The 23,785-nt window shown below is 44.9% G+C and overlaps 1 protein-coding gene across 8 annotated transcripts in view; it reads right to left on the reverse strand.

The window, feature by feature from the left end:
- Positions 1 to 23,785, reverse strand: part of SEPTIN6 (septin 6) — a 75,105-nt gene that overhangs the window by 27,989 nt on the left and 23,331 nt on the right. For all 8 annotated transcript variants that reach the window (XM_006046109.4, XM_044937209.2, XM_006046108.4 and 5 more), the window contains 2 exons: positions 20,114 to 20,309; positions 2,396 to 2,582 (listed from right to left, as the gene is read on the reverse strand). In XM_006046109.4, coding sequence (XP_006046171.1) covers positions 2,396 to 2,582; positions 20,114 to 20,309 — 383 coding nt within the window. The remainder of the gene's footprint in view (positions 1 to 2,395; positions 2,583 to 20,113; positions 20,310 to 23,785) is intronic.

Raw genomic sequence — 23,785 nt, forward strand, 5'->3', positions numbered from 1 at the left:
AAGGGGAGAAGAGGCCACTCCTTTCCAATAGTCAACTGTCCCAACCCATCTTGTGGGGGCTAGCCCTAAGCCAGGTGAAAGAGACCCATGTGGGAAGTGAGGCAGGGCAGGGCTCCATGAAGATGCACATACGGCCCTCTTTCTGGAGCCAACACTAAGGAACCAGCCCACGGACGTGAAGACCACCCTCTGTTACTGATTTGATCTGTGCTGTGCTTAGTCGATCAGTTGTGTACAACTCTTTGTGACCCTATGGACTGTAGCCCACCAGGCTCCTCTGCCCATGTGGCTTCTCCAGGGAAGAATACTAGAGTGGGTTGCCATGCCCTCCTCCGGGGGATCTTCCCAACCCAGGGATTAAACCCAGGTCTCCAGCATTGCAGGAGGATTCTTCACCGTCTGAGCCACCAGGGAAGTCCAAGAATACTGGAGTGGATAACCTATTCCTTTTCCAGAGGATCTTTCTGACCTAGGAATCGAACTGGGGTCTCTTGCATTGCAGGAGGATTCTTTACCAGCTGAGCTATCAGGGGAGCCCAATTTGATCTGAGACTTAGCCAAAAAGAGCTTCACTGTCAGAATCTCCTGATTAATTTCTGTGTAAAGAAAGCAGAAGCAGATGCCCAATTTTGTACAGATGTAGGAGGAAGGCCTGATGCTGCCCTGAAGTTTAATCTACCTGAACCTTAATCCTTGAAATTCCTCTGAGAAGGGACAAGGCTTTTACTGCTGGAAGGTCAAGCAACTGGAAAGGGATGTGCCTGAGTGAGACAGAGCAGAGCCAAGCTCAAGTTCACACAACAAGCACAGCTGGTCCTGCCAGCACACTCCAATGGGCTGGTGTGGATGGTGCTTGGGCCCTGAAAACAGCTCAAGACTTGAAATTTTCCCCTTCTTTGCTCTTTGCCTTAGGAGAGCCTCTCCAGGCTGACGCCGCAGCTTTAGGTGTTGGTCAAAGAAAGACTGTACCTTGGCGGCACCTCCCTTCAGGTCTTTGAAGCATGGAGGTTGAAGCCCTTGGCTAGGTAATGCAGCAGGCAGTCAATTCTTGTCTCTTTTCACCACTTCCCCCATCAGCACGCTGTAAACATTGGCTGAACTTTGCCTACCTAACAGCCCACCTAGCAGGCTACCCACCACATGGCTCCGTGCTGCCTCATTCAAGACATGCAGGGCATGGCGACGTTTCCTGAGCAGCACATTACTCGCGGGCGGAGAACTCATTGCTGTGAAAAATGACAAATTGCTCCTCTTTTGATGACAGCTGAAACTCAGTGATTATAGTGAAGGTGCTACTAAACAACCACATTTAAAGATTTCTTTCTTTCTTTTTTTTTTTTTTTTTGTAAAATAAATTCCCTGGAGTTAGAGAGAGCTCGGTCTGCATCCCAGATCCATTACAAGTTGTCTTGAGCAAGCTATTTGACTGTGCCTCAGTTTCCTCGTGTGTAAAATGTGAATAATAATAATACTTACCACAAAGGATTATTGGAAGAATGAAATAAAAACAATGCATATAAAGGACTCATCACAGTGCCAGGTACATATGAGATGTTAAGGGAAGAAATGTACTAGTAATGAGACTTTTTAAAGAATCCCGTGGTCAATTATCTTGCACAACCAATAATCCTTTAACATGAAGAATCATTGTCTAATTTATATCTGATGTGGGACTTGCATTTTTCAGTTTATCTTAAAGCAGGATGTGCCTGAATCCCACAGCCATCTTCCTTGGGTGTGGAGGCAATGTAACCTGGCACCACAGAGCCGAGTTCAAATCTAGGCTTTGCCAGGAGCTGGCTCTATGACAATGGGTGTCTCCAAACCTCTCAGAGCCTCAGTTTTCTCTTCTATAAAATAAGAGTAATGATGGTGTTTGCTTTACTGGGTTGTTGTGAGGATTCAATGAGACACTCCACAAGGCACTTCTACAGTGGTGACATATAATAAAGGTTTAACAAATGTTAGCTGCTATGATAAAATTATTATTGATAATAAGAATAATAACTTTTGAAGTCAAGCTTGCATGTTTGATTCCAGTATAGATCAGTTAACATTGTGACAAAGGAAAAAAAAAACACCTTTCCACCACCCGAAGTCTGAGGCCCTAGACCCAGACAGCCATCTGTCCTGCATCCACCTTTATTCCCAAGAGGGATCAGGGAAGAAAACAGCTCAGTGCACACTCATGCCCGGTGCTGGGAAAACATCACAAAGCATACGACTCAGGTGCCGGAGCAATTAACACCATCTTTATGGAGGGACAGGGAGTGAAGTGGAGGATGCCAATGCCACAGAACCTCTGCCGGACTCTGGCATCAGTGTGGCACAGGAGACCACCAGGAGGGGTCCAGCAGGCCCCACCTCCCACCCACCCTCGCCCCTGCCTCCCTACCTTACTGTCCAGCTTCTTCATTGTCACTAGGTCCAGAGACTTCAAGGAATGACCCGTGGGGGCGATGAAGTACAAGCAGGCGTGGATGCGAGAGTCATGGTAGGTGTGCAGTACCCTGCGGATCTTCAGCTCCTCCTGCAGGTAGGCCTCAAACTGGGCATCGATGAATTCCACAATGGGCTTGTAGCTACAGGGGAGAGTGGGGAAATGGCCAGACCCCTTCAGACACCTGGATTTTGTTAGGTCTCAAAGCTCTTTTTTTTTTTTTTCAAAGCTCTTTTTGAAGTGCAAAATGCCCTCGGTAATCTGACTCCTCCCACCTGACTGGATTTCAGTGGGCCTCTACTCCCGTCAGACTGGCCACCTCTTTCATCTCCACATGAGCCAACTGTGTGTTCATCAGTGTGCTTTCTCTCTGGAATGAGCACTTCTCTCTTCTCATCCCAATCTTGCCCTCCCAGGCCTCAGAACTCGGATGAATGCCCATCTCCTCCAAAATTCCCCAGTGATGCCAGAAAGCCCTTCTGGGCCTCATGAGTGTGACAAAGAATTATGCTATTGGATGGCTTACTGATGCTTCACAAGGATTAGTGTCCCCTCAAACAGACTGTGTCCTTGTGAAGGGCAGGGACAGTGAAGGGCCCTTCTCTGCCCCATGGGGCCCAGATGCAGTGTGGAGCCCCCTGGCAGCATCTGTGGATGAGCGGATGGTGCCCCAGGCTGGGCTCATGTCTTTGCTTCCTTTGTCTCCCCTGCAGCAGCTAATACTCGAGCTGGGTAGCCAGGGGTGGTCGGGATGTCTCCTTGACCCACTGCTGGGGAATCTTCCAGAATGCACTGGGTTCTTCTCAATCTTTCTGGGTTTGAGGCTCCCCTAAAATATTTTTCTGTTCTCATTTCCTCTAAGGTCATGATTTTTTTTTCTGTGGCCACAGGGCATGCGGGATCTTAGTTCCCTCACCAGGGACTGAAGCCACGCCCCCTGCATTAAAGTGCAGAGTCTTAACCACTGGACCGCCAGGGAAGTCCCTAAGGTTGTAACTGAAAATGTGAAACTTTGAAAATTTGGTAGAGTCTTACACACACAACCTCAACACGTGTGCACACCCCCCCCACCCCCAAGCTCATTGAGTCCCCAGGCACAGAGCTCCTGTGTGGCTCCAAGTCTTGCTAAAGAGTCTTAGCCAAGAGTCAGTCCTCTGTTCCTCTCTGTCCTGGGAAGCTTCTTTCTTCTCTATGGCCCCTACAGCCTCTTTCTGCTCTAACTAGGTCAGCTTAGCCTCCGCCCTGCCTCTGTTCTCATCTCCCTGTCTGTCCGCTGCCTCTCCGTCCGGGGCTTCCTCCCTTCAAGCAAGAAGAGGTTTGCTATCTGGCCCAGGGCAGTGGTCCCTAACCATTTTGGCATCAGGGACCGGTTTCATGGAAGACAGTTTTTCCAAGAATGGGGGTGGAGAAGCAGGGGGGCGGGGATGGTTTCAGGATGATTCAAGCGCATTACATTGATTGTACATTTTATTTCTATTAATATTATTATTACATCAGCTCCACCCCAGATCATCTGGCATTAGAATCTGGGAGGTTGGGGACCCCTGCCAGATGGGGAGTCTGCAGAGACCACTGCGGGAAGGGAATGTGATGGAAGGAGGAGCTGGGCTCAGCCAATGCCTCTCAGCTGCAGCAGCCTACTACCTGAGCCTTTCTGAAAGATTCCCCTAGTAGAGAAGAGAAAAGAGCTTTTTAAAAAAGAAATCACAGAATTCTAGATTCTGAGAGCTACATACAGAGAGAGCCAGGTGCACGGTACCTCTGGAGCCCCAGAGAAAAATCTAAAAATATAGTCCTTTCTTTCTTCCTTTGATCCCTGTGAGCCAAACACTATTCTGAAGGGTAATGTCATCAAAGGATCACTTGGTTGCAGGGATCCTTAGAAGGTTCCTGAAGAATTAGTGGGGTTGGGGGGGAATACATCTCTTAGGTTTGTTTAATTAATTTTTGGGTGACTGGCTCATTTGAATGATCTAAATACAGCACGCCTATATTTTTTCCTCCATTATATAACTTTTTTACTTTATTTTTTGCTCTACAGAAGGGACCCAAGGAGGACACAAAGCAATGCATTTTTAGCTTTTTACCCCCTGCATCTCTAGTGACACACTGGGTCTTTCTGCTAACGCCTCTGGCCCTTAGGGTCTCTGAAGAGAGGCATCGTCAGAGCAGCCAATCCACCCACAGGACTTGGTTCAGTCTAATCCTAAATGGATGACTCATCTTTGTCTTATTCTTTTTTACCCTTTTTCTGACATTTTGATTTTTAAATTTAGTTTTATTGAGACATAAGTGACATATAGCACTGTATAAGTTTAAGGTATACAGCATAATGATTTGATTTACATACATCATGAAGTGGTTATCACAATAACTCTAGTAAACATCTATCGTCTCACATATGTACAAAATTACAGAAATACAAACAAAATTTCCCTTTTGATGAGAATTCAGGATTTACTCTCTTAACTTTCATATATAACATACAGCCATGTTAATTACATTGATCATGCTATAAATTACATCCTTTGTATTCATTTACCTTAGAACTAGAGTCTTATTCGTCTTTTTATCCTCAGTGTCCCACATGGTATCTGGAATATAGTAAGGGTCCCACTCCCGCTCCCAATGGCTCATCTTCCCTCAATGGCCATCTCTCCCATCCCACTCTGTCATGCTCACTGGACTCCAGTCCCTGGTAAACAAAATCTCTTACTCCCATAAGCAACCGTGTCACAAAAATGCTTCCTTCTAAAAAAAAAACCTGCTTCCTTCTGAGGGATACCTGGCTCCCCTTCAAAGATTTTTCTTCCTTCATATCCTTATCAACTGGAAATCTCTACATCCCTCACACCCCAAGGCAGCTTTTTTCCAGCCCATTTTCCCTGGCTTACTATGATCTGCTAGAAAACCCGGCTCCAATATATTCTATCCCTCTTTCTCACAACTGTTTTATCTTTTACTTTTCAGGGTAGAAATTTCTTTTTATCTTTTAGCCATGCCACATGGCATGTGGGATCTTATTCCCTGACTAGGGATCAAACCCATGCCCCCTGCAATGGAAGCTGGGAGTCTTAACCACTGGACCACCAGGGAAGTCCCTTCAGGGTAAGAATTCCTTAGCCTGGGGTCCACAAACCTTGAAGAGGCCTATGGATAGAATCCATAGGACCCATGAACTTCGACAGGAAAAAACACATCTTTTTCTCTAAGCTGTAACTGAAAGTTTAGAGTTTCTTCAGGTACAAAAGTAGGTAATGGAAAGGAAACCATAAACAAGACGAAAAGACAAACCCTCAGAATAGGAGAAAATAATTGCAAACAACCCGATCAAAAAACGGGCAGATGACCTAAACAGACTTTTCTCCAAAGAAGACATACAGATGGCCAATAAACACATGAAAAAATGCTTAATACCGCTCATTCTTAGAGAAATGCAAATCAAAACTATAATGAGTTATCACCTCACACCAGTTAGAATCATCAAGAAATCTACAAACAATAAATGCTGGAGAGGATGTGGAGAGAAGGGAACCTTCTTGCACAGTTGGTGGCAATGTAAATTGATATAGCCATTATGGAGAACAGTATGGAGATTTCTTAAAAAAGAAATGGAACTGTCATATGGCCCAGCACTCCCACTACTGGGCATATACCCTGAGAAAACCATAATTCAAAAGACACGTGTACCCCAGTGTTCACTGCAGGACTATTTATGGTAGCTAGGATATGGAAGCAACCTAGATGTCCAGAGACAGATGAATGGATAAAGAAGTTGTGTTACATATATACACAATAGAATATTACTCAGCCATAAAAAGGAACAAACTTGAGTCAGTTCTACTGAGGTGGATGAACCTAGAGCCTGTTATACAGAGTGAAGTAATTCAGAAAAAGAAAAACAAATATCATATATTAATGCATATATATGGAATCTAGAAAAATGGCACTGATGAACCTATTTGCAGGGCTGGAATAGAGACGCAGACATAGAGAATGGACTTGTGGACACAATAGGGGAAGGAGAGGGTGGGACAAATTCAAAGAGTAGCATTGAAACATATATATTACCATGTGTAACACAGATAACTAGTAGGAAGTGGCTGTATGATGCAGGGAGTTCATTCCGGAGCTCTGTGACAACCTAGAGGGGTAGGAGCGGGTGAAGGTGGGAGGGAGGCTCAAGAAGGAGGGGACATATGTATACTTATGGCTGATTCATGCTGCTATATGGTAGAAACCAATACAACATTGTAAATCAATTATCTTCCAATTAAAAATTTTTAAAAAACCACACTGAGATATCACCTCACACCTATTAGTATGGCACTATCAAGAAGACAAGAGAAAAAAGAAAAGAAGACAATTTTTGTCCATTGATCCATTGTTCAATATTTGGATTGTTTCCATGTCTTGGCTGTTGTGAACGGTGCTACAATGGACACAGGAGTGCAGATATCTCTTGAATATCCTGTTTTCATTTCTTTTGCAATATGTGCTCAGAGGCAGGACTGCTGGATCATATGGTAGTTCTATTTTTTATTTTTAAAATTGTTTTCCATGATGGCTGAGCCACCAGCAGTGCACAGGTATTCCTTTTTCTTTACCTTTGCTAACACTTGATTTCTCTTTTTGGAAACAATATAAGGTGTCTATCCACAGATGAATGGATAAAAAAGATGTGTCCAGTAAAGTAATTATACTCCAATAAAAAAAATAAAAGTCATTCAGCAAAAAACAAAGTAGGTAACAGTCTACAGTAACTTCAGCAGTGCCTGTGATTTCATAACCAATAGAAATTACCAATATTTTTCGTTGCCTATTACAATTGTTGCAAATATCTCAAAAAGCATTTCTAATCATGACCTCTAAATTATAATAGTTATTAGACCTGCATATAGCTATTGTTATTTCAGAGATTAGTAGAGAAGGACACAGGTTACTATATCACGATTTTAAAGTATTTTGGTAACTGTATTTTTTTGGTGGGCTTCCCTAGTAGCTCAGCTGGTAAAGAAATCCACCTGCAATGCAGGAGACCCTGGTTTGATTCCTGGGTCAGGAAGATGCCCTGGAGAAGGGATAGGCAACCCACTCCAGTATTCTTCAGCTTCCCTGGTGGCTCAGCTGGTAAAGAATCCACCTGCAATGCGGGAGACCTGGGTTTGATCCCTGGGTTGGGAAGATCCCTGGGATAAGGGATAGGCTACCCACTCCAGTATTCTGGACTGGAGAATTCCATGGACTGTAGAGTTGATATATTTTAGGCAAGTTATTCTGAGCCCAGAAGCCTCACTGGTTTAAGGGGCCAATAGCACAAACAAGCCCAGTCTAGACACTATTTCTTATTCATTTCAGATGGTGATATGTATTATGAAGACAATAAAATAGGACAATGGGATGAAAAGTGACTGAGAGCTCAGCTACTTTACATACAGTGATCAGGGAAGGCTTCTCTGAGGATGTAGCGCTTGAGCTTCAAGGATGCAAATGAGAGTCATAAGAGAATATGGGAGAAGAGCATTCCAAGCAGAAGGAAAAACAAATGCAATGGTCTTGAGGCAGAAACAAGCTTGACAAATCTGAGCAAGAGAATTAGGGAATGAGGAAGAGCAATATACTGTTCACAATTGCCAAAGGTGGAAACAACCCAAAAGTCCATCAACTGATAAAATGTGGAATATCATACAATGGAATATTACTCAGCCATGAGTAATATTACTTTTCAGCCACGAAAAGGAAGAACATTCAGATACATGCTGCCACATGGATGAACCTTGAAAACATTATGCTAAGTGAAAGAAGCTAATCACAAAAGGACAAATAGTATATGATTTCACTTCTATGAAGTACTGCTGCTGCTGTTACTCGCTCAGTAGAGTCCGACTCCCTGCGACCCCATGGACCGCAGCCTGCCAGGCTCCTTTGACTATTCTATGAGGTACTAGAATAGTCAAATTCACAGAGACAGGAAAGAGAATAATAACTGGGAGCTGAGAGGAAAGGGTAATGGGAAGTTATTGTTTAATGGGTTTCCTTTGAGGATGATGAAAATGTTTGGGAACTAAACAGAGGTAGTGATTGCACAACACTGAATTTATTAGATGCCACTAAATTTATTCGCTTTAAAATAGCTAATTTTATGTTATGTGACTTTCACTTCAAGAAATACAAAAATAATAAGAGATGAAGCAAGTGAAGTAATGGAGACAGATCACATAAGGTCTTGCGGGTAAGGTTATAGTAAGGGTTTTTTTTTTTTTTTTTTTAACTGTGAATAGGGTCTTCTGTTCCATACTGCTTTCTAATTGGTTGTTGTCAGATAAGAAGTCTATGATTTTCTGCATATTTATTTTGAAATTAGCTACCTTGTCTTTAAGTTGATTATATTGGATTTTGTAAATAAAGATATTACAGAAAAGTAAGAGTTTTATCTTTCAATTGTTTTCTTTCTTGATAATGTTAGCCGTCCCTTCTTGAAATACTGTCCTTTGGCTTCACTGCCACCATTAGCTCCTACCTCTATAAGAGCTCTTCTTTCTCACTCACCTTAGCTTCAATTCTTGGCCTGTCTCTGAGGTTCCATCCTGGACCATCTTTTGTGGTCATTCTGCACATCACAAACATGTTAGCCTTGGGTGGTCCTGTTCACTGTCATGGCCTCAGTTACCACTGGCTCCTATCACACTTCGTAGACACCCAGAAGTCACCCCAGTCTCCCTCTCCCACATGCCAGCCCTCTGTGTAAACACAGCTATCAGAAGCTCCCCTGCTGGAAACCCAGAAGACCTGGTCACAGACATCATACTCAAACAGTACCATGTCAGGCATCAAAGCCAAGATATCATAAGGTCAGGTCTCCTGGAACAGTGCTCAGAGTGACAATACCTCACTTACTCCATCCTTCCAATCACCTCTTTCCTCTATGCTCATCACTATTCTGCTCTCTCCTCGTGGACTCACTATCCCTCCAAACTATGTCCACTGTGCCCTCTGAAACTCCTGAACCATGGTGAACAAAACTGCCACTCAGAGTGCGGTCCCCGAACTGGCAGCACTAGCATCATCGGCAGGCTTGTGAGAAATGGAGACTCTCCAGTCTCCAACCCAGACCCACAGGATCAGAATCTATATCTTATTAAGAGCCACAGTGGCTCATATGCTACTTTAAAGTCTGAGAAGTAGCACATGCCACCTTCCTCTTCATAGCGCCTGCCTATCTCTTCATGCTACTGGAAACCTAATTCTCTCCTGAGGATCCCACTGCCTAGCAGCCCCCTCCTGTGTAGGCTCCTCATTCTCCCACAACCTGTGTACGCTGGGCTCAGTGCGGTGGGCATCCAGGCAGACCCTGAGCACTTCTAGACCATTACTCCTCTACCTCTGTGTAAAACAACACTCTCCATTTGAGACCTGTTTCATCCTCTTCCGGAGGTGCCTGACCCAGTCTTTCTTCCTGTTCCAGGTGACTGCAATGTGCTTGTGGACAAGCCATCAGCCTTCAGCCTCTTTCTTCCTTGATGGCCTCAACTTCCCCCACCTCCAGACCCTTCTACTTCAGCCACCTCCACACCAGACCATTCGCCAGGCCAGCCTCACCCAAGATAGCCTCTAACACTCTGCTCTCTAACCATTGCCACACATCTTTCCAACTCTCCTATGTCTCTATGGGCCTAAACGTGATCTTTCGCCTCATAGAATCCTCTGGTACCTTGGTCTCTCCATTATCTTACAGGCTATCAGCCCCTCATGGCCTCATCTTCTTCTTGGCCTGGGCTGACCCCCTAATCAATGGCCCCAAACACTCTTTTATCAACTCCTCTCCCATTGCACCCTCCTTGCCTGGCTGAACTGCTGGACTGGATACATTTCAGTATCTTCCCTCTGCTCCTAGACCACTGCCGCTGAATTTCACTAGAAGCAATCACAAAACGTGGGGTCTTGGCACCCAAATTCCTGGCCTCCAACCTCACATATGCCTTTAAAACAATATGACATCCCTTTGCTTGGGCTCAATTGCTTCTTCCCACTGCTTTCACTGACCAGGCCAAACTGTCCCCACTTTCCTCAAGCTCTGAAACTCATCTGTGACCCTTCCCTCTCACAGAACCATGTCACCTTCTACTTTATCAGCACAATCCGGTCACCAGGCTCATACTACCCCAACCTGCCTCACTCCCTCGCCTTCTCTGTATCCTCTAGCCTCTGAGGACAAAGCATCCCTCATCCTGTTCAAGGTCCATCAGCCCCTGTGCACTTGATCTCATTCCTTTCAGGCTCTTTTGAGCCTAGAACCTGCTATCTATCTGCTCCTCACCTCCTACTGATCACTCCCCCTCCCTGAAACCTATGAACAGGCTTACGTCTTCCCTCGTCTCAAAAAAAAAAAAAAAAAAAAAAAAAGATCTTTCCTCAGCCAGTCCTCCTTAACCACACATTTCTCTCCAACTACGGCCCTGTGTCTTCTCTTTCCTTACCAGTCAAGTCTCTCTTTTGCACCTACTACAGGGCCTGACATACAACAGGCGGCCCATAAATATTTAGTGCATGGATAGAGATGTTTTTTGAAAGAACAATCTACTCATTTATTTATTTTTACTTCCTCTTCATTCCTCAACACATTGTAGACTGGTTTCCACCCTCACCAGCATCCGAGTTAACACACTCAATGGATACTTTGGGGATTTTTGTTGTTGTTTGAAGTATAGTTGATTTATGTTGTGTTCGTTTCAGGTGTACAGCAAAATGAATCAGTTATGTATATATATGTGTGCATGCGTGCTAAGTCACTTCAGCTGTGTCTGACTCTTTGCAACCCTATGGACTGTAGCCCATCAGGCTCCTCTGTCCATGGGATTCTCCAGGTAAGAATACTGGAGTGGGTTGCCATTTCCTTCCCCAGAAGATCTTCCCTACCCAGGGATTGAACCCACATCTCCTGCGCTTCCTGCATTCACAGGCAGGTTCTTTACCATTTAGCGCCACCTGGGAAGCCATATATAAATATATCTATAGATACAGATACCCTGATGCTGGGAGCGATTGCGGGCAGGAGGAGAAGGGGACGACAGAGGATGAGATGGCTGGATGGCATCACCGACTCGATGGACATGAGTTTGGGTAAACTCCAGGAGTTGGTGATGGACAGAGAGGCCTGGCGTGCTGCGATTCATGGGGTTGCAAAGAGTTGGACACGACTGAGCGACTGAACTGACTGACTGACTGATAGATACAGATATATCTTCTTTTTAAGATCGTTTCCATTATAGGTTATAACAAGATATTGAATATAGTTTCCTGTGCTATACAGTAGGTCCTTGTTTATTTTATATAGTGTATATCTGTTAATCCCAAACTCCTAATTTATCCTTCTTTGATGACCATAAATTTGTTTTATATGTCTGTGAGTTGCATATTTTTAGCTTTTTAAATTTTATTTTATTTATTTATTTTGGCTGTGCAGGGTATTCATTGCTGTGTGGGCTCTTTTCTAGTTGTGGAGAACCAAGGGCTACTCTCTAGTTGCGGTGCTCAGGCTTTCTCATTGTGGTGGCTTCTCTTGTTGCAGAGCGTAGGCTTAGCAGATGTGGTGCACGGGCTTACTTGCCCCAAGGCATGTGAGATCTTCCCTGATCAGGGATCAAATGGTGTCTCCTCCATTGGCAGGCAGATTCTTTACCACTGAGTCACCAGGGAAGCCCCTACTTTAAGTTTTAAATCATGAAAAGTTAAGAGGTGTTTATTTTCCCCATCAATGTATATATTGATTCATCATTTATTCAACAAATGTGTACTGAATACCCACTATAAGACAGCCGGCTACCTTGTACTCCACTTGCAAAACTTGAAAACTTAGCCCAGTCATTCCTGATCACCTCCTCTCCCCTTTCTGCAACCTCCAAACTATATACCCCCACCACCAGGCTTGATTGCCTGTTCCCACAGTCCTTCTCCACACATCTCTGTTACTGTACTTACCATATTATGTAGAATTTGTGCACATATATTTGCCCCTTCTACTAAACTGTGAGTTCCTTAATTAGAGATTATGCCTTATTTCTTAGTATTCCTGGCCCTTCACACTGTACCTGGCACACAGTGGTGGTTTAGTCGCTAAGTCATGTCCAACTCTTGCAATCCCATGGACTGTAGTCCACCAGGCTCTTCTGTCCATGGGATTCTCCAAGCAAAAATACTGGAATGGGTTGTCATCTCCTTCTCCAGGCATACAGTAGGCATTCAGAATTTTATAACCTGAACTAGGTCCCCCATGTCAACTGGTTACTATGTCTTATCAGCCTCTTCCTATCTATCCTTGAAGTTTCTGCTCCTGTTCAAGCCCTTTTCATCTCTTCCATCCTCATAAAACTTACCCATTACCTCCCTGCCTCCCTCTGGATTCTGCTTTATCTTTTTCCCAGCTCAGAAAAGCTTTTTAAAGGAGCAGTCTACACCCACTATATCTGCTTCCTTTGAAATTTTTTCAATTTTTTAAAAAATTTATTCATAATCATGCAAGCAATACGTGTACTTAATCTACTATTCTCAGAGGTAACTACTATTTTTAGTTTGATTATTCATACAGACTTTTTTCTATGTCTCTATAAACAGAGAGCGGAGAAGGCAATGGCACCCCACTCCAGTACTCTTGCCTGGAAAATCCCATGGACGGAGGAGCCTGGTAGGCTGCAGTCCATGGGGTCGCTGGGAGTCAGACACGACTGAGCAACTTCACTTTCGCTTTTCACTCTCATGCATTGGAGAAGGAAATGGCAACCCACTCCAGTGTTCTTGCCTGGAGAATCCCAGGGACGGGGGAGCCTGGTGGGCTGCCGTCTATGGGGTCGCACAGAGTCGGACACGACTGAAGCAACTTAGCAGCAGCAGCATAAACAGAAAGAAGGGCAGGGAGGAAAGGAGAGGGGGAGAAAGGGAGAAATGTTTGTTTTATTGGGAAGGGGTAGATTTATACAAATGGCATTATGATCTGTGTATCATTCTTCAACTTCTTGTTTTCACTTAGCGACCTGTTTATGTGAGTATGTATACATTTAACTCGTTCTTTTACATGGCCAAGTACAGGTCCATGGTATGGCGGTTGGTATGGCGGTACTATAGCTCATTTCGTTGCACTCTTGGTGGAAATTTAAACTGCTTAAATTTTTTTCTCATTCCATAACCAATGATACAGTGAACATCCTTTCTGTGGGCCTTTTACAAACATGTGCAATCATTTCTCTAGGCTGTATACATAGAGATGGACCTGTTGGATTATAAGATACTCACATTTCTTTTTTTTTTTTATTCATTTTTTATTTTGTTTGGAAACAAGAGTTCTTTTAGAGTGAAATGTTTTGATGGTTAAAGAATAATTCATTTTGAGACTCAAAAACTTGATATCTACTGAATTAAAATTTTTTTTCCTGTTCTGGGTCTTCGTTGCTGCATGGGCTTTTCTGTAGTTGTGGAGAGCGGGGGTTACCCTCTAGTTGGGCTTCTCATTGCGGTGGCTTCTCTTGTTGCGGAGCGCAGGCTCTAGGGCATGTGGGCTTCAGTTGCAGCTCTCAGGCTCTAGAGCACAGGCTCAATAGTTGTGGCACACAGGCTTTGGTGCTCTGCGGCATGTGGGATCTTCCCGACCCAGGGATCAAACCTGTGTCTCCTGCATTGGCAGGCAGATTCTTTACCACCGAGCCACCAGGGAAGCCCTGATATCTATTGATATTGATGGTTGTATTAGTCAGGGCTCTCCAGAGAAACAAAATCGATAGGATGTATGTTTATAAATAGAGAGAGATTTATTTTAAGGACTTAGCTTATCACATTTAAAATTTTAATAGATACTGTCAAATTTACCCTTTACAAAATCTGTATCAATTTACACTCCCAGAAAGATGAATGAAATTAGCTGGTATTAATGGATATGGTATTTTTATGTTTTATTTTTGCAAATCTGATAGATGAAAAAAATACTTCATTGTTTCATTTCACATTTCCCTGATCACTGAAGAAGTTGAATGACCATCATTTTATACATTGATGGTCCACTTACATTTCCCCTTCTGTCAACTACTTGTTTCTCACTGAATTGCAGAAGCTCTTTTTACATTTTAGAAAAACACTTTGTCTGCTATATGAAAAAGTGAAAGAGAAAGTCACTCAGTCATGTTAGACTCTTTGCAATCCCATGGACTATAGCCTGCCAGGCTCCTCTGTCCATGGAATTCTCCAGGCCAGAATAGCAGAGTAAGTAGCTGTTCCCTTCTCCAGGGGCTCTTCCCAACACAGGGATCAATGTCTGCTATATAGGTTCCAAGTATTTTCTCCCCATCTGTAGTTTGGTTTTGCTTTTGCTTATAATATCTTTCAATAGACTATTGACTGAAAAAATGCACAACCTAAAAGCTGAGAATTATGTTTTATTTGGTGAACAAAACTGAGGACTTAAGCCTAGAAGACACCTTCTCCGCTCTAAGGGACTGCTCCGAAGAGGTAACAGAAGAGACAGATATCCAGCGGGTTTTGCAACAAAATCCAGATAGTCAGACCATCAAAAGACTACTGCTAGTTAAAGAAAACCAGACATCTCGAGTTAATGAGTGCAGTGCTTTTCTATGTATGGGAAGAGCAAGAGTCTGGCGGGGCTCACTGAAATCATGCCTTTGATAGGCATCTTAACTGTCCAGGGCCAGTATTCTGCTTTTCTCCATCCATCCTGAGTCCGCTCGGAATGCACTGTTGTGGGTGGCCTCAGTGGAAGCTGCCTTGATGCAACATCCTTTGTTTATTGATAAGGCAGGTGACATTTTTCATCCACAAGACAAAGGTTTTGTTTTGCTTAATTTTTAACGAATTTAAATCTGTCAGTCTTCTCTGACTTCTGGACTTTGCATCACAACTAGAAAGGCCTTCTCTACCCTCCAAAGTTACAAAAATATTCTCCTATGTTTTCGCGTCGTATTTTTAGAAATTGTTTTTAATCCAACTGGAATCTATTTTGGAGACTGGTACTTGTGTGGGAGGGTCTCGTCTTATTTTTTCCTGATGGATGACCTATTTCCCCAGCACATTTTCTTGAATAGTCCATTCTTTTCCTTGCTAATGACAAATGTTAAATTCTCACAGAAACAGGAATTTGATCGTGGACTCATTTTTCGGTTCAATTGCTCTTTTTGCTAGTCTGATGCCTGTGCTTCCTTATCTCCCATTCACTCATGGCAAACTAGTTTCACCCACAATACCCCTGGAATTATCATTCTTAAGTGTATTTATTAATGACCTCCATTCATGTTGCCAAACCTAATGAATATTTTTCCTTTTTTTTTTTTTTTTTGCCATACCAAATGGTTATGTGGGATCTTTAGTTCCCCGACCAAGGATGGAACTCGTTGCCTCTGCAGTGGAAGCTCAGCGTCTTAACCAGTGGACCACCAGGGAAGTCCCAATATTTTTCAGCTTTTATCTTCCTGGACACTATTTATCATATCCTCCCATATGCTACATGATACAACTCTCCCTTGATTCTTCTACCAATAAAAGTCATGATCATAACAGTATCTTCTGGTTAATAGTTACCCTGTGCCAGGCACTGTTTAAGAATTTCCTACATGTGGAGTATGCCTCACCCATCACCCTCTGGGTAGATATTAGTATTATCATCATCTCCTCTTTACAGAAAACTGAGGCATAAAGAATTTAAGTGCCAGACTTCCCTGGTGGTCCAGTGGTTAAGAACCCATCTGCCAATGCAGGAGACATGGGTTTGATCCCTGGTCCAGGAAGATTCCATATGCCTGTAAGCTGCCAACTACTGAGCCTGCGCTCTGAAGCCCGTGCTCTGCAACACGAGAAGCCACCGCAACTAGAGAGTAGACCCCACTCACGGCAACTAGAGAAAGCCTGCGCTCAGCAGAGCCAGTACTGCCAAAAATACTTACAAAAAAGAATTGAAGTGCCGAGTTGTCGTGTGAGCCCTGACAGTTGTAACTTGCATTTTTTTGTAACTCAAGTGCCTGATTTAAGCTTTGATTTCAGAGGCATGCCACTTCAATAAGACATTACTTCCAGGACGGCTATCTCGAATAAACACATTGCCAGCCACAGAAAGATAAGGAACGAGCCTTCCCCACCCCCTCACCCCTCCACCCCAGGCTTCTTTGTTTTAAAGATCTTGGTGAATTTCTATAATTGACCATTTGAGCCACTTGTTTTCTCTCTCACATTTTAAATTCACCAATAAAGAGCAAGCCTGCAAAACTACAGGCCACCCACCCCCACCCTTGATCCCAGGGAAATCAGAACCCCTGGCCCAGGTCCTCTCTCTCTTTCTCTACCCTTGACCCTCACCCTTGCTGTGTGGCCCCAGGTATGCCTTCTCCTTTCCAGGACCTGTGAGTAATAAACCCCTTTTCCCCTTCAAGTTCCTTGATGGTTATTACTGAGGGTATCTTGCAATCATAAGAACCACAACACTGGTTATGGATAGATAGGCTGAGACCTGAACAAAACACATCCCGTGCAACATCCCTGAATTAATAGGTAGCAGGATGGGGCCAAACCCAGCTCTGTCAGAGCCCAAAGCCTAGGTTCCTAAGCACACCCCTTTTTCCAGCCTGTGCTCTGTCTCCCCCTCCAGTTGCTTTTGCTCCAGCGTCTTTCAAGTGGTAGCCTTCCCATTTCCATTTCCCGTGGATATATGTTTAGGAGTGCTATTGCTGGCTTTTATGACAAGCTTGTGTTTAACTTCTGAAGAGACTCCCACACTCTTTTCCGAAGTGTCTGTACCATTTACCTTCCTGCCAGCAGTGTCATGAGGGTTCTGATTGCTCCACATCCTCACCAATACTTGTTGTTTTCTATTTTTTGGTTATAGCCATTCTAGTGGGTGTGAAGTGATAACTCGTTGTGGCTTTGATTTGCATTTCTTGAATGGCTAATGATGTTGAGCATCTTTTGATGTTTTTATGAATCATGCATGTATATCCTTTGGTGAAATGTGTATTCAGAACTTTTGCTCACTTGTTTAATTGGGTTGTTGTCTTCTTTTGGAAAAGCAAGCTTTCTTAAAATACTCTGGTTACAAGTCCTTTATAAGACATATGATTTGCAAATGTTTTCTCCCTGTCTGTGACATGTCTTCTCAATTCCTTAATATTGTGAATCTTTTTAATATTAATGAAGTCCAGTTTATGGTTCTTTTTCTTAAAAAATAGTGGCTTTCCCCAGGCTCTAGCCTTAGTCCCTGCTCTTCTCAGTTTACCTCCGCATCCTGGTAAAGCAGGGCTTTCTGATGCTCTATTTTAGTGCAGCTGCACTGACCTATCCATGCCTTCGTGGCCTTGTCAGAATGGAGAAAACGTGGCTTTTTGTTACAAATCCCTGGAACTCACTCTACTCCTGTTCCCCAGCCCATTTCCCAGAGGCGTCTCATTTCTACTTATTCGAGTTTGTGTTATTTGATATAAGCATGTATCATACTTATAATTAAGAAAAACAGTAAGCATACTAAAAATATAAAAGAAGCAGATTAGCCTCTAAGGGGTTCTATCAGTTCAGCCCTCCCAAACCATCATTATCCAGACATTTTCCAATGTTTGGCGTGTCAAACGTATGTTACTGAGACCCATAAGATATTTAATTGAGAAGATACTGAGCAATCTGCAGCTGAGATTAATCACTCATATTGTGACCCAAATATCCCCTTTCCCCCAGGGTTTAATTTATTCTCCCCCAAACAAGATTAGCACAATAAGCAAGCCTATAAAAAGCAGAGGTGTCCTTCGTCTAGAATTGCAAATGGAAAACAGAATTCAGTTCAAATCTTAAGGAGCTAAATATGTCTATTCATTATAAGGAAATGAGTCTGGCTGTTGTTATTTTAAGGGAAAGACAGAAAAATTTGGGATACAAATTTGCCAAGAAGCAAGGGGATTCTCAAAGGATGAGCAGACACTTTGCTCAAAATGATGAATGACCTTTTCTGCGAAGAGCATGTGGGATTACATGTGATTTTTAGTTAAATGCAGATGGTGTCTGACCCCTTCCCACCTCAACCCAGCCCTCATCCTGTCCTCATCTGAGCCTCACTCCAGACCTCCCTGGCACACCATTTTCAACCACCCACAGTCTCTCCTCCCACCTCTTTGCTTATTCCAGCTCAGTCTCTTTCCAGGATGTCTTTTCCTCCATCTGCTGACTTAACATCCCCAGGCTTTTGTTTTTAGCCCAGTGTTCACCTCGCTCAACTCCACTCCCTGATGATCTTATGTATTTCTCCGGCTGGAACACAGTCCCTCTACCTTGATAACCCAAGTCTTTTGCCAGCACAGACCCTTTCCTCACGTCGAAACCCTGCACATTCAGCTGCCAACCAATGAAGGGCACCTTCTCTCCCAACAGGCCACGGGCATCTCAAGCTCACCATGTCCAAAACAGAGCTGGTTCTTTTTAAATGTGGTTCTATTTGAGTTCCTCTTTCTGAATGCCAACACCATCTGTCCACTCTCCAAAGCCAGAAATCTCAGCCTTATTCTAGGTTCTTCTTTTGCCTTCCCGACCTCACACCAAGCCTCTCTACCAAGTCCTCTTGAGTTTACCTACCCAACAGTTACCCCAACTGTCTCCTCTTCCCTGTTTCACTGCCGGCCCCCATCAAATTGGTCCAACAGTCTCCTAGTTGGTCTTCCTGCTCTCCAGCCCATGTCCATACTATCCCAAAGCCCCTTCTTCAAAGGCCAATCCAACCACATCATTCTACTTTATAGAGCTTTTCAGTGGCCCCATATCCACATATTCTATTAACCCCTCCATGATCCGGCCCCTTTTACCTCTTCAGGCTCATCTCCCCTTACTTTTCCCCCAGTTCATGCCAAGCACCAGCCCAGGGACAGAGTGGCTATCACGGGGACCTAAGCTTATATGATTTGAAGGGCCCTCCAAGAAAGAGCAAACAACACAATGACTAGAAATTAGTTCCAGGGCTTTGGAGGGTCGTGGGCAAGTGGCAGTCCTGAAACAACCTTCACTAGCTTCACCCCTGGTCTAGCCAAACAGAACAAGTGCAGTCCCCTAGAGCATGCCATGGTCTTCCACAGCCCTTGCCTTCATACAAGCTATTGTCCCTCCCTGGAATGCCCTTTCCAAACTTCCCTTGTCTGTCCAGCAAAATCGTTCACCCTTCAAAGGCCAAGTCAGGCACACCTCCTCTGTGCAGGCCTCCCTGAACACCCCTCTCCCCACCCCCTTCCCCACCCCACACCCTGCCCTGAGTGGAGCTGACTGTTCTCTCCTTCCCGTTCTCATTTAACATTGTACCCTGTCCTTTACAGAGGAGGTCATGCTCAAAGGAACTTGTTGATTTAAGACCAAGCTTCCCCGTGACTGCCTCGAGGTCAGAGACAAGGTCATTCTTCTTCAGATTGTTAGAGCATGGCAGTACCTGGCACAAGGTAGGAACTCAATAAATGTTTGCTGAACGAAGGAGAAAGACATCCTCCTTTCAGCAGAGCATGTGGAGTAGAGCACTGAAATAGACAGGAACCCCGGCGGAAGGTGGCGCTAGTGAGCTCTCAGCTGACAGCCTGCATCATCTGACAGGAGGTCTGGCAAGAACCTGGTAGTGAGCTCCTCCCCGTGGGCTTCCCACCCGCCTCTCCACTCCACTGCCTCCCTTACCTGTCCTCCTTGTTGATCTGGTCCCCGAAGCCCACCGTGCTAACAATTGTCAGCTTTAGCCCCACGTTGCTCTCTTGAAGGTCATAGGTATTGGACCGGAGCTGGACACCCGGCTGTGTGTGGGTGGCTGGCTCCCCCTCGAACTTGGTGTTGAACAGGGTGTCCATGAGGGTGGACTTGCCCAAACCTGTCTCTCCTGAAAAATGAAAGAATGAATGATGATGCATTCACGCATATTTTGGTTGTATATTCACTGACATGGGAGACTATACACAGTAAGACACTAAGTGAAGAGCACCTAGAACTAGATGGACTAGGTGATCTCAGTTAAGTGAAAAGGAGTCTAAGGAACTGCAGCAACGTATTAGCGGTAGTCATCTCAGGATAGTGAAATGGGGGTAATTTTCCTTTTAGTCTTCATATTTTTGTACTATTTGAAAATTGAGCATGCATTGTTTTTACACTCAGAAAAAGAAACCGTGTTAAAAGGCGGTGATGGAGAGGCAGAGTCATGCCTAGGAAAAGACTGGAAGGGCATACAGTGTACTCTTACCAAATAGTCATGTCTGGGTGGTGGGGTTGTGTGTGGTTTTCACTTCCTTCTTTATGCTTTTCTCTATTGTCCCAGTTTTCTACAAGGAACTTGTATAGCTTTCATAAGAAAAATTTAAGGGGTATCTTCAAGTTTAAAAGAAGGGACAGAAGTCCCTCCTCAAATAAATATTTTCTCCTCTCAGCATCAGCCCCCATTCCCTGCCAGACCCAGACAGCAGGGGATGTACATCCCAGTGGGGAGACCATTTTTAGCTAATGGGGAGGGAATTCAGCAGGCCACAAATTATCCTTCCCTTCAGATTTCAAACAAGCCAGTCATTTGTTTGTTTAACTAACAGGCTGCAGGATACTAATAAATTCAACCACTGGAATTTCAAAGTCTTGGCTTTCACACTAGGGAGTGGGGGCAGGGCTGTGGGGACTGGTGAAGGTTCTTGGAGGTTATTCCTGAGAGCCGAGAGCCGCAAAGGATGTTAAGCCACTGCCAGGAGCCAAGGACTGCGCTTTGGAGACCTGGGCTGCCCCGCTACCATCACCCCTCTGCTCCCCTTCCCTGCTCCCATCCCTTGAGATGTAAGAATTGACAGGTCTTCCCTGTGGGGAGCGGTGGGGGGAGGGCGGGAATGGGTTTGTCCTGGGCAAATCCTAGCCTGACCCGTCCCTCTTTGTGACCGACAGCACTATCTCCAGGGCAGTCCAGGGCTGGGGTTATAGCTGCTCAACCCATAACCCATAAATGATCCATCTCTCCTCCACCCTCTGGGTGTGTCTAGCTTTGCATCTTGCAAACCTCTTTCATCCCGAATAATGAGCTATGAATACAGGAGGTGCTTTTAAAAATATCTGTCTCTCACAGACAGGGAACAGACTTATGGACACGGTGGGGGGTGGGGGTGGGTAGTGGCAGAAAGGAGAGGGTAGGCTGAATGCAGAGTAGCATGGAAACATATATACCAATATATGTAAAATAGATGGCCAGTGGGAATTTGCTGTATGACTCAGGGAACTCAAACCAGGGCTCTGTGATAACCTAGAGGGGTGGGATGGGGTGGGAGGTGGGAGAGAGGCTCAAGAGGGAGGGGACATATGATCCATACTGATGTAGGGCAGAAACTAACACAACATTGTAATTATCCTTCAATTAAAAACTAATAAATTAAGAAAAAAAATCTGTCTCTGCTGAGCGCTCTCTGTGTGGAGAGATTGGTGAGACAGAGAGGGAAAACAAGGAGAACATTCAACTCAGCCTGGCTACCCGGCCCCCCAGCCCGATTTCATAGCCAGGTCTGACTAATGCGGTTGAGTGCCGGGGTGCAGGGAAACGTTCCTCACACAGATCACATTTCCAGCCAGGATCTGCTATACCTATTAGCAGCAAACACTCTCTCAAAAGAGGCCCTTTCTTTCCGTCCCTAAGAGCACCAGAAGTATTTGCGTCCCCAGAAAAATTTGGCGAGGTGGGGGGCCTCTGCCATGGGAGGTGGCAGACTTGGCCGAGCAATGGCACACAACATCCGCCTCCCCACCCGAAGTGGGGTGCAGCTCCACTGTAAAGAGGCCAGCACCTCTGAGCTGGGAAACCAGGGTGGCTCCTCCTCCTAACTCGCCTTCCCTTGGGTGCTGAGGCTCAAGCTACATTTTAGCCCGTCTTTGTTCATGCCTAATACATCGTCCCTCTACATCCCCACTTTCAGACCCTTTCTCCTGTTCCATGAGCTCTGTGCTGAATGGCCTGAGACGTGGTAGGCCCTGTCTCCCCAGCACCCAGAGCTGGCCCCTGACTCCCTGATCCTAAGACTTCTCTGAGAGCAGGGGATGGGCAGCTTCTAGGACTCCCTGGAGTGCCCAGCAGAAGCTCACACAGAGCCCTCAGGAGCAGTAAGCAGAGGGAGGGGCCCACCCTGTTTGTGCAGCTGGAGAAAGGGAGGCTGGGCAGGCTGGGCAGGGCAGGGCAACAGGGAAAATGACCATCCGGATCCCTGCCAGTGCAAAAGGGCTGTGGAAATTAGACACTCAATGATGAGTGTCTGGAAGAAAAGGCCCAGCGGGTGTCTAGGGAATTGTGATGAATTGCAACACGAGAAGAGGGCAGAAAATCAAGAACTGGTCCCATTGCTCTCAGTGCTCCCACCCAGGTTGCCATCAATGTGGAAGCTGGTGGGGGCGAGGAACTCTCTCCCTCTCCATGGCTGGCACAGACCCAGCCTAAGCCTGGGATGCTGTCCTGGGCTGAGCATTGAGGGTGGGAGGGGAGCCTAACTCACATCAGGTCAGCAGATTCCACGCCCCTGCAGGAAGGTGGGGACTTGGCCGTTACATTCCAGCAGGAAACCTGAGGAATCCCCAGGGATCAATTTCTCTCTCCTCCTCCCTCCTCAAGAGTGGACAGCAGGCTTTCTTAACCCTTTTTAAGTCATCTCCACCAGTAGAGAGGATTTCCTCTCACTTGGCTTAATGTAGATAGGAACCTGGAAACAGTAGATTTTTTTTTCAAGATTTCATTTTAAAACATGGAATATGAAATCTGCTTTTTCAAACTATAGTCTTTGGGATAGTCTGGTGTTGACCTCTCTACCCTGAGTTCAACACCACTGTGACAAAGAAAAGCTTAACCCTTTTCCTCATCTGCAATTAATGTTTGCATCCTCTGGTACCTTGTGCAATTCAGTTGTTGCAAGTGATTAAATGCAGAGTCCCAGGCGGGTTATCACTAAATGACTGTGTCACCTAAACTGAGCCCTTCCCCCTTTTCTGGATTCCAGTCTCTTTTTCCATAAAACAAGCAGGTTCAAGTAGTAATAATAAAAGTTATTGCTTCTGGAGCACCTACTTATGTGGACACCACTGTAAATAAATACCTTACATATATTTTCCTCTGTATTCCCCCAAATAAGCCTGTGCATTCACTTTCAGTCCAGTAGCTCAGTCGTGGCCGACTCTTTGTGACCCCATGGACTGCAGCACGCCAGGCTTCTCTGTCCATCACCCACTTCCAGAGCTTGCTCAAACTCATGTCCATTGAGTTGGTGATGCCATCCAACCACCTCATCCTCTGTCATCCCCTTCTCCTGCCTTCAATCTTTCCTAGCATCAGGGTCTTTTCCAATGAGTCAGTTC

This window comes from Bubalus bubalis, chromosome X (assembly GCF_019923935.1).
Source record: "Bubalus bubalis isolate 160015118507 breed Murrah chromosome X, NDDB_SH_1, whole genome shotgun sequence".
NCBI lineage: Eukaryota > Metazoa > Chordata > Mammalia > Artiodactyla > Bovidae > Bubalus > Bubalus bubalis.